Source organism: Lissotriton helveticus, chromosome 1_1, assembly GCF_964261635.1.
Source record: "Lissotriton helveticus chromosome 1_1, aLisHel1.1, whole genome shotgun sequence".
Classification (NCBI taxonomy): Eukaryota; Metazoa; Chordata; class Amphibia; order Caudata; family Salamandridae; genus Lissotriton; species Lissotriton helveticus.
Window position 1 is genome coordinate 1,008,833,178 of NC_136057.1, and position 25,894 is coordinate 1,008,859,071.

Genomic DNA, 25,894 nt, shown 5'->3' on the forward strand with positions numbered 1-25,894 from the left:
AGAAAGGCTTGGTATAGCCCACTCAGACATGCTGGAAAACATGAATATACCAGTTAAGCCAGCCCAGGAAAAGGCCCCCAAGTATAAACCCCTAAACAAACCGGATAATGGTGGACTGAGAGTAAACAATCGTACCGCACCAACTGGCACAGTCATTATCCCGGAAAAAGTAGAACCTAATGGCCCTACAATAAATACGGGGCAAATAGTTACTGCAGAAAAGCCCAAGAAAGTTAGCCCAGAACTTATTAATTCAAGTAGGGCAGTCCCTGTGCAAAAAACATGTAATGTAATTCCTGCGGTTATAAATTTACCCCCTGAAAGCAGTGCTTACGTAGCGATTCTTGCTAATGTTCCAAAACTAAAGCCCACTCAATTTGAAAATCAAGTAACGCTCAAAAACGAAACATTACACTGGCTTTCTAGAAACTGTGGTTTCCCCTTGCACGGGGCGAATCAGATAGTAATGGTTCAGAGAGTGGGCTGGTTGTGTCCCAGTAAAAAGGAAATTGATGGCGATTGTATCGTTATCAATTTCAGAACACCAGAATGGGCCAGGGACTCAATTTTAAATGCGCCATTGCCCTCCAATTGGGAATATAATACTACTCTACTCCTGTTAGATTATTTTTATAGGGGCCAGTCAGGCAAGCAACATAAAGTGCGAATGATTGATCATCCCAGAGTTGACTACCATAACATAGCCCATAACTTTACTACCTTACCTAAGTACAGGGACAACTTTCTAATTCCCACTTACAACAGATTTCAGGCATTCGACCCGATAGACGAGATAGATTGACTTAGTGATCAACCCGAATTCTTGTATGTAGATATTGAAAAAATGGATAGTAAGGGAAAGGTCCTTCAGGGACGCACAGCCCCCTCCAAGGAGACTTTGTTTAGATCTGAAACCGACCCTGAGGCGGCCGGATTAAATAAAGCTGATGTGGATACTGATGAGGGATCAGTGAGAGGTGGCATGTATACATCTGTAACGACAGTCCAATGTGATACAATTCCAGCTATAGATGCCAGTTCAATGGACAGTTCAGCAAAAGTCCAACCCCACACTATTCCATATAACACTAACGATGAAGGTCTCAACATCACCACATGGAATATTGCGGGTATTGCTGGAAAACTTACTACCCCATTCTGGAAGAGCTTTATTACCCGAGGGTACGATATAATCTGTCTACAGGAGACATGGTTTAGAGAACAAATTCATGTGGAGGGGTAAATATCATATCATCTAGCTGCAGCAACACCCGTAGCGGGTAGGGCAAAAGGTGGGCTTTTAACTTTGGTATCAACCAAGCTCACTGAGTTTAAATTTGGGAGTTGCTCTGAGGTTGCCCCGTACGCACAGATATTGCGTCTAGAACATGGAAAAGGTAGGGACCTGGTTATAATACATTTTTATAATAACATTTTGGGAGCTAATCAGGAACTGATAATACAAGACATAGGGAGGGAAATTGAAAGAACCTTATCGCAATCCAGAGATCTACCAGTTATCGTCTGGGCAGGAGACTTCAATATACAAGCTTGTAAATATGCACAAAAAGGGATTTGCGGTCATCTAGGTGAGCAGGATAGTAGAGACGGCACTCCATACAATCATTTCCTCATACTTTTTTCGGAAATGCATTAAACAACTTAGTTGCGAAAATGGACTTGGAGTTGTTGGATTGTACAAAAAATAGCGACAACAGAGAATGTCCATCATTCAAAGGAAGGGATGCCCATTCTAACATTGACCATGTTCTCGTGTCCTGTGACTCTGCCTACTCTAATTTATGGGAGGTTGAGCAAACTGTGAGTGATCACAACAGCATTTCACTTACATTATATGGTTGGGGGCGTAAAACCTATACCGACGGGAGATATATTCAAGGGATTACAGCCGAAAGACCGAATGGCATGAGAATAAAATGGGCCAACACTAACCCCGACCAACTCATGGTGGATGTTCACTATAAATGTGCTGCAGAAGTAATCTACTGTCTAGGTGTTGAGGTGATTCCTGCTAGTCTCCTTACTAACTTTTTAAAAATAAATGTGGTAATTGAGGACTTATTGACTGCTAGGAGCCGGAGGCCGAGGAAAACCAAGGTGGTTTGGTTTGACAAAAACTCTGCTCAGGCATTAACTAAATTAAAAGGGGCCTTAGATGTTAAGCCCAGAGATATAGTAAAAATCAGGGAAGATCGCCACAACTATAAGACCTCGTTAGCTAGGCGAAAAAAGGAGCTACAAGACGAGACATGGTCTAACCTGGATATGGCGGCATCTACTAAAAATCACAAGTTATTTTGGGAAACAATCAATTGTCCTTTTTTAAAAAAATGAAAATATTCCCGAAATAATCTCCCATGTAAGTTGTAGCACCTGGATAGCTCATTTTTCTAGGATTTTTAATTCAGATGGGTTAATTTTAGATACAATCAAAGAAAATAAATCGAAATGGCAGAGAATGCAGTTAAATATCAGCTTGAATGAGGTATATGAGGGACTTAGAAAAAGCAAGGGTGGTAAAGCCCCGGGCCCCGACGGGGTACCAGTGGACCTCTATAAGCACGAAATGGATCTATGGGCACCCCTATTGACACGTTTATTCAATGCTGCTGCTGAAAATGGGTTATAGTCGATCATTGTTCCCCTATTTAAGAAAGGCTCGAGGTCAGAGGCATGCAATTATCGTCCCATCTCCCTTCTGGACTCGTCAATTAAGGTTCTCAGTAGAGTCCTCTTAGAGAGATTGGAAACCTGGGTTGAAGAAAACGCTATTTTATCACCAGTGCAGTACGGATTCAGAAGGGGGTTGGGAACGATGGAGCAGTGCGTAAACCTCGAGCTTATTGCTAGCAAATATACAAAAGCTAAAGAAGGTAACCTATTTTTATGTTTTGCTGATTTGAGTTTTGCTTTTGATTTAGTTGAACATTCTCTTTTATGGTCAGTTTTATTAGATATGGGAGCACCAGCCGAGATCATCCACTTTTTGGCGAGACTTTACGAAAATTTGTCTAGTAAAGTCAGATTTGGTAGAGCTGGTGAATGTGCCCCCTTTTTTAAGATTAATAGAGGCATTCGGCAAGGATGTGTTTTGGCACCCCTTTTATTTTCTTTATTTATAAACCAAATTAACCAAACCCTTAGATTTATTCCAGCAGATGCCCCTACTATTAATGGCAACCCCATTCCAATACTGCTGTACGCGGATGACGCGGTCCTCCTGTCTCGTACCCAAAATGGCCTGCAATGCCTTATTAATAAATTTCAGACCTTCATAAATAGCAGGAAATTGATAATAAATAAAGGTAAAACATTCGTAATGTCATGCGGGAAGAAGACTAGGAAAAACAGGACTTTCTATTTCGATGGGGATAAATTAGAAACCGTCAAAAAATTCTGTTACCGTCTGGGGTTACAATACTCAAAGTGACAAGCTAATTCAGAATGAGGAGAACTCATTTCTGAAACGCTTGCTATGTGCCCCGGCCTCAGCCTCCTCTGTGATAATCCATAGGGAAGTGGGCGTAAATCATGTCAAGGATCTAACAGCTCTGCGCCCATTGGCCCTATGGCGATCAATCTGGTCAAAAACGGAAACTAAATTTACCCAGGACGTGATAACTGACTGTTTAAGGCTCGATTATTGTTCACGTATACCATGGCTTGGCCATATCAAATATTGGTATAAAACACTCTACGAAATCGATGCTTTTCATGAACCTGAGTCGGTGGCCTGTGTATCCAAAAAAGAGCTTGCAGTATCCTTTTTAAAACATATGGAAAATATTAGATCCATCGAATGCGCGAAACCAAGAACTTTTACCCTTCATCAGGAGTATAGCGTAAGCGAAGGCTTTCAATTATACCTAACATCAGTTACAAAAAGCCTACACCGTTTTGTATTAACTCACTTACGCCTGGGCATTGTGCACCATTTAGTGGCATTCCCTCTGATTAACCAGCACAGCACCTTTCCCTGCCCTTGTGACGGTATATCCAAACAGAGTAGCTGTCATTATATGTTGTTTTGCAAATTTTATATTTCATTAAGGAAATTTTATTTAAAACCCATCCTTTTATCTAATAAACTATGATGCACTAAGATAGCCATGCAGATAATGTTTAACCTGCAGAGCCCAGATATATGTTTTTGCGTAGCAACATACATTTTAAAATGTATATCTGCACGGAAATCGATGATTTTATGAACAAACTGTACTAAATGTCTTATGTTATTATAACAGGGAAAGACAATAACTCCCCCTGCCATACTATGTGTTTAGTGCACTAGTGACATTATGAATTTTAGATTTGTGCTTTAAGTCTATTTTATTCTCGGCGCACTAGTGACACTGTGAATTTTGTATTTTAATCTTTTTAATCGGTGTCCCAATTCCTATGCACTTTATCATTGCTAGTTTTGCACATAAACTAAAAGACGACTATTGCACTTTCCGAATGCTAATTTTGCACATATTTCTATTAATTGTTAGCATGTGTCATTTTACTGCAAATTTTGCACATGCTTTATAAAGATAAATTGCACTTTATTATGTATTGGCATTTGATGATTTAGGAATTGTTGTTGATATTCATGGGCTGAATATATTTTGTATATGTACTATTTTATGTTTTGCTGTTTTGTTGCTATATGGTCATATACATATATATACCGAATAAAGCATTTTGAATCTGATTATAATATAGCACAACAATATGTGCTCTGATTACGCAGGAGCACTTATTGGTGTATTAAATAATTATAATAGATTATTATTTAATACAACAACAAGTGCTCCTATGTAATCGCCAAGTCGCAGCATGCCTTGATCCGTATAGGATTGGCATGAATCTCACTTATGGAGCATGCCACCAAGGGGCAACCCTGGTGAGTGAAGGGTCTCTAGGAATTTTTGTTTTCTTATTGAGCGATAACAGTGGAAACACGCTGTATCCTACACACCGACTCCCTGGGCAGGTTTTCTTCGAATCTTTCGATTATTGTGTGATACTGTTGTGTAAATATGTCCGGAATCAGTAAGTTTCCAAAGTAGGTTTATTAAAGTACAAAGATATCAGGCCAACATCGCTTAAGCAACTCGGCACAGCTGCTGCTACAATCTGTTGCTGCTCCAACTGATCACCGATGACACATGGAACATCCATGTGTCATCAGTGATAAGACACGAGGCAGCTCGTGACAATTAAAGCGCCAGTGCAAAACACAACACATCTCCTTCCTTTGACAATTGAAAGTTCATACAATATAAATACTATACAATGTGAAAAAATAACATATTGTTCTAACAACAGTATTATGTGAAAAAAAAAACATTCATCCTAACAAGAATAGTCAAGATGATCTAAAGATTGCTTTTAAGATTTCTAGATTGCTTTTAAGATTTCTCTTAAACAAAACACCACCCCCTACCAACATAAACAGAGAAAACAAAAACAAAAAAAAACATTTTTTAGTAATATAGGGCCAGATGTAGGAAGGCAAATACCGGTCGGTAACGGCCGATTTCGGCCGTTACCCACCGGTATTTGCAGATGGAAATGTAGGGGCCTGAAAATGTGACAAATCGGTATATTTACCGATTCTGTAAATTTACCGATTCGGTAAAATACCGAATCGGTATATTTACCGAATCGGTAAATCTACATGTAGGTGGCACTGTAATCAGTGCCACAGGCCCTTACCGAATCGTTATTTACCATGGCACACAAGCCAGAATCAGGGGTGCAACAGGGTGTCAAAGTGACACCCTGTCCCCCTTGCAAATTCGGTATTTTTACAGAATCTGTATTTACCGATTCGGTAATTGACATTGATTCCTATGGGCCTCATCCAAATTTTCCCTGCTTTTAACAATCCTACCTAAATGCCACACTTTACCATCAGATAATCTGGCAGAATTCTTAAAAACCTCCATCACCTTTAACGGAATAGAAAATGTATTCTGACCCTTCCTTACTTTAAACGGTAACTTTACTCTTACTACATCTCCAACTTCCAAAATCACAATGTTAGTATTATGCTTGGAGTCAAACCGTTTCTTATACTTTTCTTGATGCAACAAAACCCTATGAAAAATACGACGAGACAACACCCTATGAAAAATACCATTACGTTTTAAGTACTCTTCCATCCTATGGCACTTGAACTGAACACCATTATCTGTAATAATGCTTTTAGGTAAACCTTCTCTCTGGAATAATTAATCCATGAACTCCAAAACACTTTCTGAATCAGCTCTGTCAACAATCTTAATCTCAGGCCATTTTGAGAAATAATCCACAGCGACCAAGATATGCAAATTGCCACCATCCTTTGAAATAGGTCCTGTGATATCAAAACCTAAAGTTTCCCAAGGCATATCCGGACACTGAATAGGACATAAGGGAGGTGTACTAACCTTCTGAGACTTATCAGAATTTAAACAAGCAGAACATGTTCTAACTGCTCTCTCAACTTCTGAATCAACCCCTGGCCACCAGTATAGTTCTCTCAGGCATTTTTTAGTCTTTACTATACCAAGGTACCCTTCATGACACAGTTGAATCACTCTTTCTCTTAATTCCTTTGGTGGAACAATCTTCCCACCACGCAAAATATTGCAATCCTTAAGAGACAATTCATTACGTACCTCCCAGAATTGCTTTACCTCCTCATTCAATGTGCCTTTCCCTGGCCATCCATTCACAATACAATTCTTAACCTTGACAAGAAGCTCATCTTTACCTACACTCTCTTCCCATTCTTGTGGACTCAAGGAGTTATCTTCATTTTTAAAATCAACAGCAGCAACCTGTAGGTCATCCCAATTCTCAGTTGAAGACATTAGTGGCAAGGGTAATCTGCTCAAACAGTCCGCTACCTGATTTTTAACACCAGGAATATAAGAAAGTGTATAAGGATAATCTAACAACCTGACCGATATTCTGGCAATCCTTGGAGTAGCATTTAACCCCTTCACTGCTGGGGCTATTCCCCTGCTGTGCTGGGGGACGGGGTGGCGCGCACAGCCCCCCGGTGCTCATGACGAGCTCAGCTCGTCATGAGCCACAGCGCTCCGGTGCTCATAACGAGCTGAACTCATCAAGACCGTGCCCGTTTCAATGGAACGCTCAGCACAGCAGAGCTATCAGCCCAGCATGCGAGCGTTCCATTAAACCGGCGCGGTCATGACGAACTGAGCTCGTCATGAGCACAGGAGGGGTTAATAAACCCTCAGGGGAAAGGACCTTTACCAATGGTTTATGATCACACCTTACATCCACATGCAAACCCCACACAAAACATCTAAAATGTTCCAGGCCCCAAACAACAGCCAACGTTTCCCTTTAGATCACTGAGAACCTCTCCTCAGCTGGAGATAAAGCCCTGGAAGCATAGGTGTTAGAACCGGCTATTTCTGGTAGGCTAAGGCTGATGCCAAAGCCAGGCAGAAACCACCGTTCTAGTCAGGGCAAGGAAGTCACACGCCAAGATAACCCCTGCTCACCCTCTAGGTAGCTTGGCACGAGCAGTCTAGGCTAAACTCGGAGGCGATGTGTAAAGCATTTGCGTCAGCGCACAACAGCAACAACATACTAGGTACACCACAAAAGAGACTCCACACCAGGTTATATTAAAATAACTTTTGTATTGTCAAAACATATCAGATAGAAACCACACATGTACATTGTGCCAACTGGCACGGCAATATTCACAAGGGATTATTTACAAGACAGGGCCACATGGGCCACTGTCTGAATCAACACTTTGCAGATATAGAAATACTTGTCAGTAATTAGAATAAAAGTATATAAACTTCACTGTAGCACAAAGTAACAGTTATAGATCACCTCCAGCAACTACTGGGAACAGGTAAGTACCACCTACGCAACCCTAAACCCCTTAGGAGACTGTCACGCAGGGGACCAGGACCTCACTAGGACCACCTGTACTAAAAAGAACAACCACCTAAGTATCACACAGCATTTAGGGGTCTAAGCAAGAACACATTACCCATGATGTATGAAACACATTCAGAGGAGTAGTAAAGGAAAAGCACCTAAGTATCACACAGCATTTAGGGGTCTAAGAAAGAACGCATTACCCATGATGCATAAATATACATTCAGAGGAGTAATAAAGAAAAACACATAATGCATAAACCTACACATTCAGCGGTGTTAAGAATAAAGCACATGATGAAATAAAAATACATTCAGAGGTACCAGAATAATACAGTAGCGCAAAAGTCACATGATGTCTACAAACATTCAGAGGTGCAGGAATAAGACATGATGCAAGAAATCACATTCAGAGGTGCAAGAACCATACAATTGCGCACAACCTACATAAGCCACCACCTGTGGCAGGCCCTAGGCCAACTGGCCTTGTTGGGGCTAGCACGCCCTGAGTCTCAATGTCAGGGGCCTAAACGTAGCAGGTGCCCACTACTTGCTGGGCACCTGGGAACACACACAAGGGCCTAAACGCTGCAGCTGGCACTAAGTGCTGCGCAGCTGGGAAGGCCGGGCACCACTGTGCCCTCGCTGTCCCACACAGGGACTCTCTCCTGAAATTGCCTAAACGGTGCAGCTGCCCACTAATTGCTGGGCAGCTGGAGATTCAAAACTGCGCCGGGGCCCTCACTGGCCCTAGAACGAACTGCGCAAAAGGTTGGAGCCACACAGGCTCTGAAACAGCTGGGGGGGCGTTGGAGCCATCTGGCTCTTAAACAAAATATGGCCCCTCTGAGCTTCTCTGGGCTCACACACGTTGGGGCGACCCACTGCCAACTGGGGCCGCCCTAGATGCACCAAAGTCAATTATGCCCCTACGAGCCTCGGGGCTCGTCCAACAAGATGAGGCCCCTTGAGCCTCTCTGGGCTCGCAAAACGCTGGGGCGACCCACTACCAACTGGGGCCGCCCTTGAAGCCCTCGGGGCTTCGCACTGGCAGCAGGCGCGAGCTCGCGCCACTGCGGGGGCGGACACTGTCACCGTGCCCCGGCGCCCCTCCTCTCTTCTGCCCCACTCTGCCCAGACTCACCGGCAGCCCCTCGCGGGCGGGGCAACGGCAGGTCTTTGCTTCCTCGAGGCTCTCCCTCCATGCGGGGAGCCTCGCGCCGGCCTTCTCTCTTCCTCGCCGGGGCTCCCTCCGCACACGGGAGCCCCCAGCATCAGACCACGAGTCTTCTCCTCTCTGCAGGGCTCCCTCGGCACACGGGAGCCCTGCCAACCGGTCGCCTCGTCTCCCTGGGGCTCCCTCAGCCGAGAGGAGCCCCGTCAACCGCCGCCATCTCCCGCGCCTTCCTTTCTTCTCCCCGCCGACTGCGGGTGCGGGACTTCCGGCCGGCCGCGCTGGGATTGGCCGGCCGGCCGGCCGACCACTTCCGGGTCGCTGCGGGCAGCGCAGCGGCCCTCCTTTTTAGGCAGGCAGGCGGGGAACCATGATCCGAGGGGTGGCACCCTCGATACAAAACCAAACCCAATAAAAGTTGAAGCGCTATTAAGCGTTTGGGGCCAAGTAGCGCTGTAAATACAAATAAAGCGCTCTCCAGCGCTTGGGGGCAATAAAGCGCTAGAAAAATAGGCAAAGCGCTCCCAAGCGCTAGGAAAGGCAAATAAAGCGCTCCTAAGCGCTATTGACCAGCAAAGTCTTCCAAGAAATGCAGCAGGCAGGGGGACAGTCAGGAAGAGTCCCCCAGCAGTCCATCAGGGCATCCAGGGGCTGGGCAGAGTCCCCCATCAGCCCTTTGCAGGGCAGAGGGGTCCCCCAGAAGTCCTCCAGCCTCCAGGGGCTGGGCAGCGCCCGCCTCGGGTAGATTCAGGTCAGCAACAGAACAAGACAAGAACAAATTGGAAGGGAACACAGCCCCTTCTTAAACACAGAAAAGGCTTTGAAGTCTTTTGAAGTCTTTGTGTAAGCGAGCCCCTTAGCCCTGGGTGTATCTGGTTTCCCTCTCCTGTCAGCCTCAGGTCAGAGGTGACAGTGGGCCAGCAGGAGGGAGAGCCATCAGGGGTTGGCCGACAGGCACAGCCTGGTTCCACCAGACGCTCTTTCCTCCCCTCCCTAACAGCAGATGGGGGCCTTTCATCTACGGCTGACTCAGACCCCCTCCTCCGGGGCCCTGCAGACCCCGTCCTACTCAAAACAGACAGTCCATCCACCAGCAGGCCCAGGCACTCCTGGGCCAGGCCCATCAGCCAATCACGTGCCAGCAGACTCACTACACACCCGACTTCCTGTCACAATGTTATTGCTAGAGTTCGGCAATAAGTCATTGTGTTTGTCCAAATTGATTTTTGGGTTCCCATTCCTGTTTTTACATAAAATGAACTCTAGCAATAACATTGTGACAGGAAGTCGGGCTGGTAGTGAATAAGACTTAACCCCTTAATTCATAATTTGCATATGACTTGATGATACTGTTTTTCCTCACTGTTTTTCACTGTTTTTGAGATAACTGTTGAGATAACTGTTGATCACTGATACAATTTGTATGCACATTTTCACTTGTTTCTATTCATTAATTGTATACATTGTTTGTTTTTCTTGCTTTTCCCTTGCAAAAATTATGTTTTGCTCAATGTGAAGTTGATTATGCATCTTTCCTTGTTTTTAAAAAAAACCAAAACAGACAAATTTCAAAAGCAAATGACATAAATTAAATGTCTGAGTTAACTAATTGATGTGGTTTTCTCTTTGCTGAACATTAATGTTGGTATAATTGTGCTTACAAGAGGCATAGGTAAATCCCCTTCTTTTCGGTGTCACAATAGGCCCTACCTACCCTCTTTCCCACAGAGCCAAACCCCTCCTTTCTTCTGAATTCATATCTGGGCATAGATCGCCGCCTAGTGTTGGGTCCAGGTGATTACACTTTGTTGTCTTGGAAGAGTCTTCGAAGTATCACGAGATAGGTGACTCCTCCCCTGGAATACAGTGCGCATGGGCATCTTCTCCATCCTCATATTGTTTTTTTCCGCCATTGGGTTTGGATGCAAACTCCTATACTCCAACTCGGAATCGAAAACAAAACGTTTCTAAAGGCCAAAAGGCCTTCGACTTCGTCGGTATTGTTCTCGTTCGGTACCTCTCTACTCGATCCAAACTTCCATCTCGATTCGGTCGTCGACGCGGGCCGTTGGGCCTTTTCGACGCCACGTGAGCCGACCGTCGATGGAAAGAAGCCCGTTTAAAAGGTGCCCACAATGCCACTCCAAGTTCCCACATACTGATAAACACTCAGTATGCAACAAGTGCCTTTCCCCAGACCATAGGGAAGAAACCTGCCCAGCCTACGCCCAGTTTCGATCCCAAAAAACTATACGAAACCGACGGGCTGCTAGGCAAGAAATGCAGCGACAGGCACCGGAACCGGACAACATCTTCAATGATGACCAGGATCTACAGGATGCCCCAGACTCGGACCTAGAAATCGTCAAAGTCGAGGACTACTCTGACTCCGACGACGAAATCCCGTCGGGGCAAATCGTGAGCACACTACCCCCGACACCAACTAACCCGTTACCAAAGGCTCCGGTCGAGGCATCGCCAAAAGGCCTTAGCCAAGACCATAAAAAACTTTCGCCAGCCCCGCCTCCCGACTCGGCTCCGAAATCGAAACTGAAACCGAAACCTTCAGAAACCCCAGGGCCAGTACCATCGTCCCGAAGAAGGTTCCAGAGGCAAAGAAGGTCACCGACCCGAAGGGCGTCGATCTAAAAAAGGCCGCACAGCCAAAAAGCGTTGAGCCAAAGAAGACTGTCAACCCCACAAAGGCCGTTCAGCCAAAAACCGTCGACCCAAAAAATTGGTCGACCCGAACAAAGGCACACAGCCAAAGGGCACCGAAAACAAGCCTGCTGTTCCGAAAACCGTCGACTCGACAACCGGTGCCATACCGAAATCAGTATCGAAGCCGGACAAGCCTATCGACCCAAAGATAACGGCTCCTAAGACACCAGTCGATCCAAAAAAGAACATCGACTCGGTGAAAGACACTCATCCAAAGAAGTCTACAGAGCACAAAAAACGTGTCGACCCGAAAGTTCCGGTCGACCCGAAACCACTCGTCGACCCGAAATCAGGGCCCGAGCCGAAAAAGTCCAACAAAACTCCAAAAGTCATCGAAAAACCAAGTGTTACTGACCCGAAAAAGTCTAACACTAAACTCAGGACTGTAGAGGAAGAATTATTCCACCCAGATCCATCAGAAAACCAAGCTAAAATATCCATTAATCCAGAGACTGGTAAAGTTACCATCCTGCATAGGAAAAAGAGGCCTTTGGACTTTGAACCCGATTCACCTATTCCACTGAAGAAAAAGGACTTTGGGACTTCTCCCTCAAGACCCTTCAGCCCTTTCAACCTATCATGCCTACCACACCTTTTGCTCCTTCCTCACCTTCTCACCACGGGGACGATGAGGGGGACACAGGGTATGAGCCACAGCCTCAATATGATTTACCACAAGATCCTAACCAAGAGGAACCTTGGGAAGAGCCAACAGACCCTTATGACACCCATCCCATCCCTGATGTACCCACTTATCCTACTAAGCCGTCACCTACAGACGACACAGTAGTCTTCAACCAACTCAAAGACAGGGCAGCACAATTCCACAATGTGGACATGCATAGTGACCCTGTGGAGGAAGACTTCCTGTTTGACACATTCACTACTGCAGAAAAAAGTGTCAAAACGCTTCCCATGCTGAAGGGAGTTCTAAAACACGCACCTGACATATTTAAGGATACAGCCAGGGCACGGGTAATCAATCCCAGAATAGAAAAAAAGTATAGGCCAGCTCCCACAGACCCTACTTACATCAAGGGCCAGTGGCCACTAGACTCTCTGGTGGTTGCTAACGCACGAAAAAGAGCCAACTCTCAGACAACAGGGGAAGCACCTCCCCCTGACAAAGAGTCAAAAATTCTAGAGGCATCAGGCAAAAGGGTAGCTGCACAAGCCTCCAACTCATGGAGGATTGCTAATACACAAGCCCTACTGTCTCGTTATGACAGGGCGCACTATGATCAGCTCGAAAGCCTTATGCCACACCTACCCGAGCCTTTTAAAGCACAAGCCAATGATCTCATCCAAGAGGGAAAGTTCATATCAAACGCCTCCATCAAATGTGCGCTCGACACTGCAGACACCGCAGCTAGGTCAATTAATACTAGCGTCCTGCTACGCAGACATGCATGGCTGCGTATTTCCGGTTTTAAGAATGAGGTGCAGTCCACCATTCTTAACCAACCTGTCAATCCAGATTTTCTATTTGACCCTGCTGTCGACACCATTTTGGACAAAATGAAAAAGGACACAGAAACCGCAAAATCTATGGGTGCATTGCAATTTCTGCAACATAGGGGCTCCTTTCGACGCTCCTCATACAGAGCAAATACACGAGGGAATGCTTCGCAAACGTCTGCCTCATACAAAAGTAACACACAAGGTTCCTTCAATAAGAACACAACCAGGGGAGGATACAGAGGTAACAGTAATAAGGGAAGAGGGCATGGAGGCAATAACACCAGGGCCTCCACTGCGACAAAACAGTGACTTCATTACGCTGCCTCCAGACCACTTAACACCGGTCGGAGGCAGACTACAGCAGTTCCTACCTGTCTAGCACGCAATTACCATGGACAGGTGGGTAAGAGAAATGATCCAGTCTGGTTATTGCCTAGAACTGACTTCTACGCCACCAAACATACCACCGAGACATCGTCCTATGTCCACAGAACACATCACCCTGCTAGAGGTGAACTGCATGCTGAAAAAGGGGGCCATGGAGCAAGTCCCTTTCCACCAACAAGGGACAGGAGTATACTCCCTATACTTCCTTATTCCAAAGAAGGACGGTTCCCTCAGACCAATATTGGACCTCGGACCCCCAAATCAATGTAAACTGTCGGAGCACTTCCATATGATCACACTACAACAAGTGCTCCCTTTGCTACAGCAAGGAGACTTCCTAGCAACACTAGACCTCAAGGATGCGTACTTCCACATACCCATCCATCCAGCCCACAGAAAATACCTCAGGTTCACAATAGAAGGTCAACACTACCAATTCAAGGTTTTGCCCTTCGGGGTTACCACGGCTCCAAGAGTGTTTACAAAATGCTTAGCGACAGTGGCGGCACATCTCAGGAGGCAACACGTCCATGTGTACCCTTACCTGGACAATTGGCTAATACAAGCAAAATTGTACCAAGAGTTTGCAGCACACACGTCCCAAACAATGCAGTTGCTACACAGCCTAGGCTTTTCTATCAACTACACAAAATCGCATCTGCAACCTTCCCACGTACCAGCAATACCTGGGAGCCACTATAAATACCTCAGTGGCAAAAGCATATCCAAACTCAGCAAGGATAGCCAGCATGCAGATACTCATTCACAAATTCCTGCCACAACACTCCCTGCCAGCTCAAGTCTTCATGCAGCTCATAGGCATGATGGCCTCCTGCATATTCATTGTCCCCCATGCCAGACTCCAAATGCGCCCATTACAGGAATGCCTAGCACGGCAATGGAACCAGGCTCGTGGACAACTGAAAGACCTAGTGTTGGTAGACAATCGCACTCACGACTCTCTGCAGTGGTGGAACCCACAAAACCTTTCCAAGGGGCGACTGTTCCAAGAGCCGGTTCCACAACTAGTACTAACAGCGGACGCATCACTGACAGGCTGGGGAGCCCATCTCCTTCAGTGCACAGTACAAGGGCTCTGGACAAACAAACAGAAACAGCTGCATATCAACCAACTAGAGTTGCTAGCAATATTCCTAGCCCTAAAAGCATTTCAGAAATACTTGTACAACAAGACGGTGTTGATCCGAACGGACAACATGATCACAATGTACTACATCCAGAAACAGGGAGGAACGCACTCTCCACAGCTGTCCCATCTGGCACAAAGCATATGGAAATGGGCGATTCCAAAGAACATTTTTCTCCTCGCAGAACACCTTCCAGGGAAGGACAATCAGATTGCCGACCTGCTCAGCAGGCACAACCAACAAATACACAAATGGGAGATTCACCCCCAAGTTCTCCAGCCATTCTTCGAAGAGTGGGGTCACCCAGAGGTAGACCTGTTTTCCACAAAAGAAAACTCCAAATGCCAGTACTTTGCCGCTAGGTTCCCACATCCGTTGTCACTGGGCAATGCGATATGGATGAACTGGTCAGGCAAATTTGCGTACGCTTTTCCCCCAGCACCGCTGATCCCACTGGTGGCACGGAAACTGCGGCAACACTCTCACACTAATCCTAGTTGCTCCCACATGGGCGAGACAACCATGGTACACAATGTTCCTAGAACTTTCAGTACTGCCTTGCTCTCCATCTTCTAACTCAGAACCATGGAGAAATAAGACACCCAGATCCCAATCAGATGAACCTAGCGATCTGGCTCCTGAAATCGTAGAGTTTGGATACCTTAACTTGCCCCCAGACTGCATGAACATCATTAGGGAGGCAAGACGACCAACCACACGAGCGTGCTATGCAGCTAAATGGAAGAGATTTGTTATTTACTGCAACAATAACCAAATCAACCCATTAGACACTTCCATACAAAACATTATATGTTACCTGCTGCATTTACAAAGAAGTAACTTAGCATACTCTTCTATTCGACTACACCTTGCTGCTATAGCAGCATACCTTCAAAACAGGCAACACCTTTCGCTGTTTAGAGTACCAGCAATCAAAGCCTTCATGGAGGGTTTAAAGAGGGTGATCCCTCCAAGACACCTCTCTTCCCCAGTCTAGAATCTAAATAAAGGGGCCTATTACGATTGCGGATTTCCCGCATCCACCGGGCCGGCGGAAGCCACCGCCTGCCCGGATTGATGCGGGAAATCTGCCGCGAAGCCTTGAAAGACCCACCGCCATATTAGGATGGCTGGTGGGTTTTACTATCTGTCCTCCGCTTCTCTGCCGTGGGCGGATTCCGCCCACGGCGTAAAAGCATTAACATGGCTGGCGGTGTCTATCAGACACCGCCAGCCATATTAGGATGTCTGCAGAAAGATGCCTTTACACGGAGGCATTTCCGCCGTGTAAAGGCATACGGATTTGTGTTTGGGGGCCCGTTGCGGGCCACCAGGGGTGAAGGGGGGGTGGGGGTGCACATGGGGGGTACCTATGGTACCCCCCTGCATTTGCCTGCACAAAGCGGCAGGCACCGCGAGCAATGCAAATGCAAATGCATGCAAATGCACAACTTACATTTTTTTCATTGCTTCAAGCAGCACCCGCCGCAATGATAAAAATACAGGATGTGACCGCCAGGGTGGCGGTCACATCCTAATTTGCACGGAGGGACCGCCGCTGCCCCTGCGGACGGTCCCTCCTTCTCTATGGTGGCGGATCATAATCGGCCCCATAGTGCTTACCAGACTCATGGGACCTCCTTTCGAACCTTTACACTCATACGAATTACAATTCTTAACGTGGAATGTTGCCATCTTAGTTGCCATTACGTCACTCAGAAGAGTGAGCAAATTACAAGCACTAACAATTCAAGAACCTTTCATGCAGGTACATGCTAACAGGGTGGTTCTTAGAACAAACCCCAAATTCATGCCTAAAGTTGTATCCAATTTCCATATCAATCAAGAAATTGAACTGCCAGTATTCTTTCAGAATCCACAATCAGTAGCTGAGAGAGCATCGAGTTACACACACTCGATGTAAAAATAGCTCTACTTTATTATGTGGACAGAACTAAATCATTTAGAAAGACAAAACAACTATTTGTTGCTTTTGCACCACAACACAAAGTTAATCCTATAGTCAGGAATAGCCAGATGGATAGTTAAATGCATTCAAATATGTTATCTCAAAGCTAAACGCACTTTAACAGTCTCCCCTAGAGCACACTCTACACGGAAAATGGGGGCATCCATGGCTTTCCTAGGAAATATTCCCCTTGAAGACATCTGTAAGGCAGCCACTTGGTCCACCATACACACTTTCGCTAAACACTACTGTGTAGACGTGCAAGCAAAACAGCAAGCTGCTGTAGGCCAGGCTGTCCTCAAAACTCTTTTCCAAACTGCTGCAGCTGGCACAGGTGGCCGCCGCTAGAGGAGATACTGCTATTCAGTCTATGCACAGATATGAATTCAGCAGCCCACATGCCTCAAACGGAATATGCTACTTACCAGTATGCATCTGTTCTTGGCATGTAGGGCTGCTGACATTCATATAAACCTAGCCTCTACCTCTACCTCCCCTCTTTGTTTGTAGTACAATATCCCAAACACCTTTTTGGAAACAAACGTAATTCACAGTAAAACATTAACAGGTTGTTTCTTTTATTAGTTAGCAGGTAAAAAGAATTGCTGTTAATTGATGACTTATCTTTTTCAATGTCACACTGACTTCTTAAAGGTTTTAGAACAGAATCTTTGTTCAGAATATTCAAGACTTGGACCTGAAATTTGTTGAGAACCAAATTAGTGTTATTCAATGCATTCTTGGCCTCTCTCGAACAGAGAATTTGTGATCATGGTCAGATAGCAAAGCCTCAGAGTCCGGCAGTATCGTGAACTTTTAGTTCAAGAAACTGAATTTCTGAGTTGCCAAGCTGCCTGTCATATTGTGCAATGTGACTAAATTGCGTCCTGTAAGTAAGATAAGGTTTTAGAGATGCACATGCTAGAAAATAGAAGTACATTCATTAGAAGTTGGATTTATTTTTGAATTTCTAAATTGTGATTCAAAGATGAATTTTAGTATTTTCTAATCCTAAATGTCTATTACAACTATGGACATCTTCCTGCACTGCATAGGGTTAGGAGCATGGGTGTTCCCTTGAGTGTTGCAGAGTAGGGTTTTCTGCAGGAATGTCGTGAGCCTTCGTAAAGTCGTAACAAGACTGATAACAGTTAAAGACATTCCTATTCAACCTCCCTCATTAATTCTCTGCTAGCAATTCTGCCAGGCCACCTCTGTTGGCTCCTAGCGCTTGGACGCCCCTGGGTAGCAATTCTCGCTTTATAAATCTACCTTTCATTTCATTTAATTTCATTTCATTCATACTAATTGCCATGTAGAGATGAAGGGGAAAAAGGCAAAGCACTTAACCAAAGCCCAAAACAGGTAGAATTTTAGCTGACTCTAAATCCACCAGATTAATGTTAGACTTATTCAATGAAGTAATTGCTGATGATTTAAATGTGCAACACAATTATTTTTTTGAGGTCTTGAAAATGTTTATAAAAATCGAATGCTTGACGTAGTCTCTTAAAATGTTTGAGCTTAAGGCCATCCGCTCAAGCAAGGCTCTGCCTTTAGCGATGGAATGCGTGGTATGGGGATGGCTTTCAGTGAAACATACAGGTATTTTTTTTTTATAGATTGTTGTTTATACAGAAGGGAAGTATGCCTTGTGTCTTACAAGCACAGGGCAAATGGAACTAAATTAGTGTTCTTCATTAAACGAATTACTTTGAAAAGGAGTACCTACATTTGTATTTAATATATGTTTGTACATTTTTACAGAGAACAACAGAAGGTCCTGGTCTAGGCGATTGTGCCTTCTTCCTGTGCCACTGATTATAAGTGCTCTGTTATTGGCCATGTTCAGAAAGTTCAGAAACGATCAGAAGTGGTCGACACCACCAGAAGGTATGCAAAGTGTTCCAAGCTGTCATATACAAATGCTCGAACATAAGTAATGCTGTCAGAAACCATGCTTGTGCTGGAAAAGAAAAGCTTTCTAGTCTGTATTTACCAACAACACAGGATTGATACTGAGTTGGGCAGCATTGACTAATGGTATTCATTACAGTAGGAGGCTACATTTGCAAACGTTAATCAAGGTCATTTGAGGACCATGATCTACTCTTTCGTGTCTTTTATGGAAAAAAATACTTTACGGATTGACACTTTTAAAAGATGACAAATATACATACAAGAACAGAGTTCTCATCCATGCATGTGCACAGGAACTAAGTAATGTGTTGCAATTCTCCTTGTATACCACAAAATGCACCGTTTTCAAGTGAACTATGGTGCTGATAAGAGCTTATAAGTCTTGTGATAGGATGAGCCAAAATGGAGGGTGTTTCTATGGGAATCAGCTCTCAATTCCCTCAACCTTAACCCGACTCATTGTTCCATTGGGCCGATAAGGCTCTCATTCGGGAGTTGCACGTCTCTGCGCGGCTCTGCACTGAATCTGGGGAAACCTTCAATTATGCAGTGAGCACTCTAACTCCATTCAGGGGTCCAGGACCCTAAGGACAACACTTGGCCATAGAGGCCAGCAGAGAGGATGAATTCAGGTCCAGTTGTGTCTGGTGATCTAGAAAGCAGGAATGCCTATGGAAGCTTGTTGTGTCCCTCTAGCTCAAACAGGAGGTCAGCTAACGGACCCTTGCAGTCACTACTGGGGTCCTGAAGGCAAGCAGGTCCAATCTTCCTTCAGGATTCTCAGACAGCATTAGGTGCATATACTATCATATACTAGGTACCTATAAGTAAGTTAAATGTGCCAATTAGGTATATGCCAATTTCCCTTTGTTTAAAAGGAAGTCCACAAGCACTTTATTGCTAACTAGCAAGGATAACATGCATAGAGTCTTGTAGCCAACAAAAAAGGGTTCAACAAAAATAGAGTAGTAAAGGCAAAAAAAATCTGGGGAAAACCACGCAAGAGATGCTCATTTCAAACAGTTGCTGTACATCAGTTCTCACTTTCTGCATGTGTTCACGGATCCCTAACATCCCAGAAGTCTTTAATTTGGGGCTGAGCACATGCAGCACAGTGTGCTTGGGAAGGTTTGGAAGAAGGGGAGGGAACGAAGCAGTGGTATGGCGGCCATAGGGCCATCCATAAAGCCTTCAGTGCATACGACAATCACACTTTTCTTTGCACCCCCTTTCGAGCTGAAGGGAACTTCTAGAGCTCCTGAAATTGTGACGTGTTATTGAAGGCCCAAATTGTCTCTGAAAGTGGCAGTTTTTCTCAGTTTGGGTGCAACACTGACTTAATCATGCCAATTGAAGGCAGCAAATTTGGATCAAAGGGTAAAATGATGGCTTCAGTTGCCCTCTCAGAACCTGAAATTCAATACCCGCCATACACGCTTTGAAAGCAGTGGGGCGCCTCCACACTGGCATCCATTTCTCGGGCAGAGTCAAGCTGTTTGTGGCTTCCCCTTCCACCCAGCCTCCGCAGGTGTCTCTGCAATGATTTTTGACTGTGGATCTAAGCCCCCTCCATCCTCCATGTGCGGGAGAAGTGCGAGCGACCCTGAGCAGAATGGTGAGGGGGGGGGGATGTTTCTGGGCCTCCCTCAGGTGCTCACTGGAAGAACAGTGACGCCAGTCCTGCGGCCAACAGGTATCAGACAAGGAGTTCTGGGGAACCAGTGTTCTGTCACAAGGAGGTGGTCAAGCATACCTTGTTGGCCCTGGTGCGATCAGACAATAAGTGTTGTGTTAGGCCCCCGGTGGGTACCCCCTCGGATTGCAGGGCCCTGGAGAGCTGAGTGTGATGGTTGCACCAGTGAGAGGGTCAAGGCAAAAGTCCAGGTCGTCATGTTACTGCTCCCTGATGCACAAGAGAGGTGCAGGCACTGCAGGTACTGACACCCCTCCTCCACCCCCCTTGAGGGCTGGGAATCCCTGTGGCCAGCGTTTGGGTCACGCAGGGAACCAGAATGCTGCAGATTTTGCAGCGCCATTGCTTGTGGAGAATCATTGGCGGCTGCAGGGATGTGGCGGGTGGCCGGTGATCGCCTATGGGGAATGACGGCAGTACAGGGCCACCGGAGTTGCTTTGGAGGCTCCCCCAGAGACCTCACAACAACAACACCAAGTTATTTAGTTCTAGTTAGGGGCCTTATTTACGGCTAACTCCCAAGGAGAGTTGTTCTTCGGTTCTTAAATGTGTAATTTGAACAGAGTCTGAGACAGCAGGGAGAGACAGATGGGACTATAAGTGGTGCGGGGGTCCCTGGAAGGGCTGCAGGTGAGGAAAAGGGGGCAAATAAGCCTGTAAAGTTGGTGGAGCACAGGGTCCCAGCTCTCAGGTTGATAGTGGTAAGGATCATGGAGCCAGCAGTACCTTAAGAGGGGCGTGCCGGGGGGATGTGGGGGTGTTGCAATGGGCTGCAGGATGCTTTGGGCACTTGTTGGTTCAATTGACAGTGACAGCTGCGGGGATGGGACCTCCTCTTCAGAGTGAGGGGGGTCTGGCCTGGAATGAGCTCCGTACAATGGTGGCTGTAGTCCAGAAGGGGACAAGTATAGGGCGAGCCTTCTGATAGTGGGGAGAGTAGCCTGGGATGGGGAGGTGCACGTCAGGCCAAGAGGCATGTGCCAGAATTGCGGGGACCGGATTCGGAAGGTGGCAAGTGACCAAGGAGAGAAGACAACTAGTGCTCCCGGTGAGAGGGCGGACTCATTTGGGGGGATTGAGTAGGTAGAAGAAAGAGGTCAGGGCTACCGGGGATCCTGGGGCTTTGGTGGCATAGAGGATTTCAAGAGGATGCAGAAAATATGGTGGGAATTGAGGGAGCGTTTTGTAGAGTTTAAGAAAGTGGCTCTGTACATACTGGACCAAAGTAAGGTACAGTGTGCTCAGAGTCCACAGTACCCTGAGGTATGGCAGAGGCTAAAGTTAGATATGACCTTACTCTCTAAAGTGGTAGCTTGGTCGAGCAGTAAGGCAGTATCAGAGGACAGTGTAAAGCATTTGCTGTACACACTCAGTCAGCAAATGGTCTCACACACTCACGAACTGAACTGAACTGAACTGAACTCTAGGCCAATTGTTTTGTATATAAAAATATATAGTTGTTTATTTTAGAACCACAAGTAGGTATCATAAATACTTTCTCAGAATGAGATGTTGCAATTGAATACTTTCAAATAGCAGCAGACTTTTAAATGCAATAGTTACAGTTGTTGCAATATGCAATACAAGTTAAACACAAAATAACATTGAGCTCAATGGGAGTTTTTAAGTAAATGCAATAAAATCACTTTACGCATGTTTTTGTTATCCTGGATCCTGGATTAAGCCCTGGTGCGTTTCCTGTGAACAGTTGAAAGAAAGCGTTTTTGTTACACAGGCGATTTTTAAGGAATATTTGTATGCTTTGAAAATCGATACTTAGAAGAAATTTTGGTCAATACCAAGCAATGCAATCCTGTGAGAAAGTGGCTCTATATATACTGGACAATAAGGTAGTACAGTGTGTATAGAGTCCACCAACCCCAGAGGTATAACAGAGGTTAAAGTCAGACTGACTTTACTCTCCAAGTGTAAAGCATTTGTTGTACTCACTCAGTCAGCAAAACGTTTCACACACTCAAGAACTGAACTCCAGGCTAATTGTTGTTATATCCTTAGATGTAGTTGTTTTATTTTTAGAACCAACAGTTATAAAGATATACTTTTCGAGGTACGAGTACTCTCATGTAAATACTTTGCAGAGGAGCAATACGTTTGTACACACAATAGTTACAGGATAGCTAATAGCAATACAGTTCTGAAATACACTCTAGCATTGAGCTCAATGGGTGTTTCATAGGAAAGTACAGTTGATTATTTTAAGGATTACTTTGGTAGTTCTAGGACTAGATCTTAGATTCAGTCCTGGGGTCCAAGCTGAAACCAAATTAGCAAAAATGTATTAGTTACTGTGATGAATTTTCCTGAATATAAAGCTGTTTTAAAAGTTGACACTTAGAAACTTTTCAAGGTGATTCTGACAATGTTATCCAATGGGAGGAAATTCAGGTTACAGGTAAAGTACGATTGCGTTACTTTTATAACCCAGTACTAGTCTCCTAGGGCCAGCACTGGGGGCTTAACTCAAAACAGGTAAGTAATTGCGTTTCAGTAGTTCGTGTGATTTTGAAAGAATATTTGCAGTTTTAAAAAGTAGACAGAAGAAATTTCATAAAAAAGCAGACAATGGATTCCTATGGAGAAAATATAGGTTACTAGTAACCCCGCTATGGATTACTCTTGCGGTTCAGTACTGGGCTGAAAGGTACAGTACTGGCTTCTCCCCGGATCACAGTTGAGTACTTTCGAATTCGGACTTTGGCTGATTTTATAGAAATATTTTCAGTTTTCAAAACATCACACTTAGAAAATGTTCAAGTAAAAATGGGTCAATGTTATCCAATGGCAGGTAAGTGAATTACCGGTTTCCAGGTGAGTACTTGGTTGGTGAAGTTAGGGTTCTGGGTGTAGACTCAGGGGTCCCCCAGGATCAGGTAGGTACAGTTAGTACACCCTCATCTGCACAGGCGGCACAGGGGCGGCCGGGTGCAGAGATAGTTAGGCCCAATGTTAGTCAATGAGAGGCAGGGGACCTTCGGTTGGTGGCGGCTGGCTAGCAGGCCACGCGGCTGTGGGAGCTGGGCTCCTGGTCACTTGTTCAGAGCAAGGGGGGAAGTAGATTAGGACAGAGAGGTCACAACCAGAGGCACTCGGGCGGCTGGGTGCAGGGTGCTTTTGAGCCGTCGGGCGCTCAATGTTATCCAATGAGGATCTTGACGAAGGAACAAAGGCTGCAGGCTCGGGGACGGTGACTCTCCAGGGGCGACCAGCACTTCGAGAGGTAAGTTGGGATCTTGGAGCACAGGTAGGTATCCCAAAGGGAGGCACGGGGGGCCGCGGGGCACCGGGTGCAGGGGTGTCTTTAGGGGTCGGAAAAGCTTACCCTCGGCTGGTCGCGGTTGGGGTGGCCCCTGGTTCTGAGGCTGCAGGCGTCGGCTGGTTTGTCGAGGAGGGTCTTTGGGCACTGGACTTCGGGTCCCAGTTGCCGGGGAGACATCCTCGTGGTCTTGGTTCGGGTTGGCCCGGCCCGGGCTCGGCTGGTGCAGAGTGGGCTGGTCCGGAGCTTCCTGGTGGGCACCAGGTGGGTTGTTGCAGCAGAGCCTCTGCTGATGGGAGTCCCAATCTTCGAAAGGGTCAAGGCAGGCAGGTCCTCTGGGTGTCCCAAGGTTGCTGTCCGCCGAGGTCGCCGGGATTAGGCAGGAGCAGGTTCCAGGTTCAACAGACCGATAGGGCTGGGGCCAAGTCAGTTGTTGTTGTCCTGTTATTAGCAGCTGCGCGGCGGGTCTTCTTCTTCTTGATCTTCTTTCTTCTTGTTGGTATCGGGATCTAAGGAAGGAAGGTTCAGGGAGCCCCTAAATACTAAATTTAGGGGCGTTACAGGTAGGGCAAGGGCAGGGACCAATGGGTCCCTGTCCTGGAGTGAGTACACCCCCTAGCCTGCTCCTCTCCTGTGGGAGGGGGGCAGGAGCCTAGCTGGGATTAGGCAGGACTCCCCATCTACAAGATGGCCGGGGTCTGGGGTCGTGCTTCACCTCGCCTCCTCCACCTGAGGGGTGGAGTTGGCACAGATTGGCACACTCCCCTTTCTGACGTAGTTTTCCCTCCAGTCTTCCCGCCAGAGTGGGGGTAGGCCTGGTGGGGGGCTGGTTGCTGGGTACAGCAAATGGTCTGGAGAAGCTCTCAGAGGCGGTATGCCTTTGAAGCTTCCCCCTGTCCATCCTGGGGGAGGAGACATAGCACGTCGCCCAGGATGTGCTTTGTTGCAGGCCCAGGAGAGCGGGGGGCTCTCCACCCAGGGGTCCAGCAACATGTCTGCTGTGTGGCAGCCTCTGCAGCCACTCAGCCCAGACGTGACTTGTCAGTTCGGGTTTTTGGAGGGCATCTCTAAGATGCCCTCTCATGCATTTTACATTAAATCCCACACTGGCATCAGTGCGGGTTAAATGTGCTGAGAAGTTTGATACCAAACTTGTCAGTCTTCAGTGAAGCCATTATGGTGCTGTGTAGTTCGTAAATGACAACCTCCCAGCACCATATACTCTTAAATGGCAACACTGCATTTACAGTGCCCAGGAATGGCCCTGGGTACTGTAGGGGCACAGGACTCATGCACCTGGGCCCTCACCTCTGGCATAGGGCACCCAGCTAGAGGGGTGACTGAAGTATGCCAGGGCAGTGGGCTCTGTGGGCATGGCACACGGGGATGTGTGCCATGTCGACTCTTGCTTTAGTTCTGTACTTAGGCACTCAAACCTGCAACGGCAGTGTGTGGGTGCCAGGCTACAGGGTCCCTGAGGGTGGCACAGTAAGTGTTGCAGCCCTCAGAGGTCTTCTCTGGTCACCATGCCCTGGGTACCTAGGGTACCATTTACTAGGGGCTGACAGGTGGCCAGAGATGCCAATTGGGTGTTTTGTTTCAGCATAGCTTTTCTTTGTAGGGAAGGAACACAGGCCCTGGGTACCTGGTTGGCAGGGACCCAGGGCACACTCAGTCAAAGTACATCAGCAGTTCAGAAAAAAAGTGGGGGCATACCAAGGCAAGAAAGATGGCACTTTCTCACAAATCCTATGGAGGAAAACCAAGTTACCGGTAAGTTACAGTTATAATTACTTTTGAAGGTCAGTACTGGGCTCAAAGATCCAGCACTAGGATCTCTCCTGATAGCAGGTGAGTAATTTCCATTTCGTTGTTCGGACGATTTTTAAGGAATATTTCACTGTTGCAAAACTCGACAGAAACAATTTCAAGTGAAAACCAGCAAATGTTACCCTAAGGAGAAAATCAAGTTATCGGTCTTTGGGTAAGTACTTGACTGGCAGAGTTAAGGTTCTGGGGGTAGACTCAGGGGTCTCCCAGGGTCAGATAAGTACAGTTGTTACACCCTCAGCGGCACAGGGGCAGCCGGGTGCCAAGAGAGTACGCCCAATGTTATCCTATGGAGGATAGGGGACCTTCCGTTGGTGGCTGCTAGCAGGCAGGCCACCCGGCTGTGGGAGCTGAGCTCCTGGTCACTCACACAGGGCAAGTGGGGAAGTAGAAT

General features: G+C 46.2%; 1 protein-coding gene across 1 annotated transcript in view; it reads left to right on the forward strand.

The window, feature by feature from the left end:
- The window catches only part of LOC144820014 (protein NLRC3-like), a 548,927-nt gene that overhangs the window by 95,259 nt on the left and 427,774 nt on the right, over positions 1-25,894 (forward strand). The window contains exon 4 of the mRNA XM_078677678.1: positions 18,551-18,676. Within this exon, the coding sequence (XP_078533804.1) occupies positions 18,551-18,676 (126 nt within the window). The remainder of the gene's footprint in view (positions 1-18,550; positions 18,677-25,894) is intronic.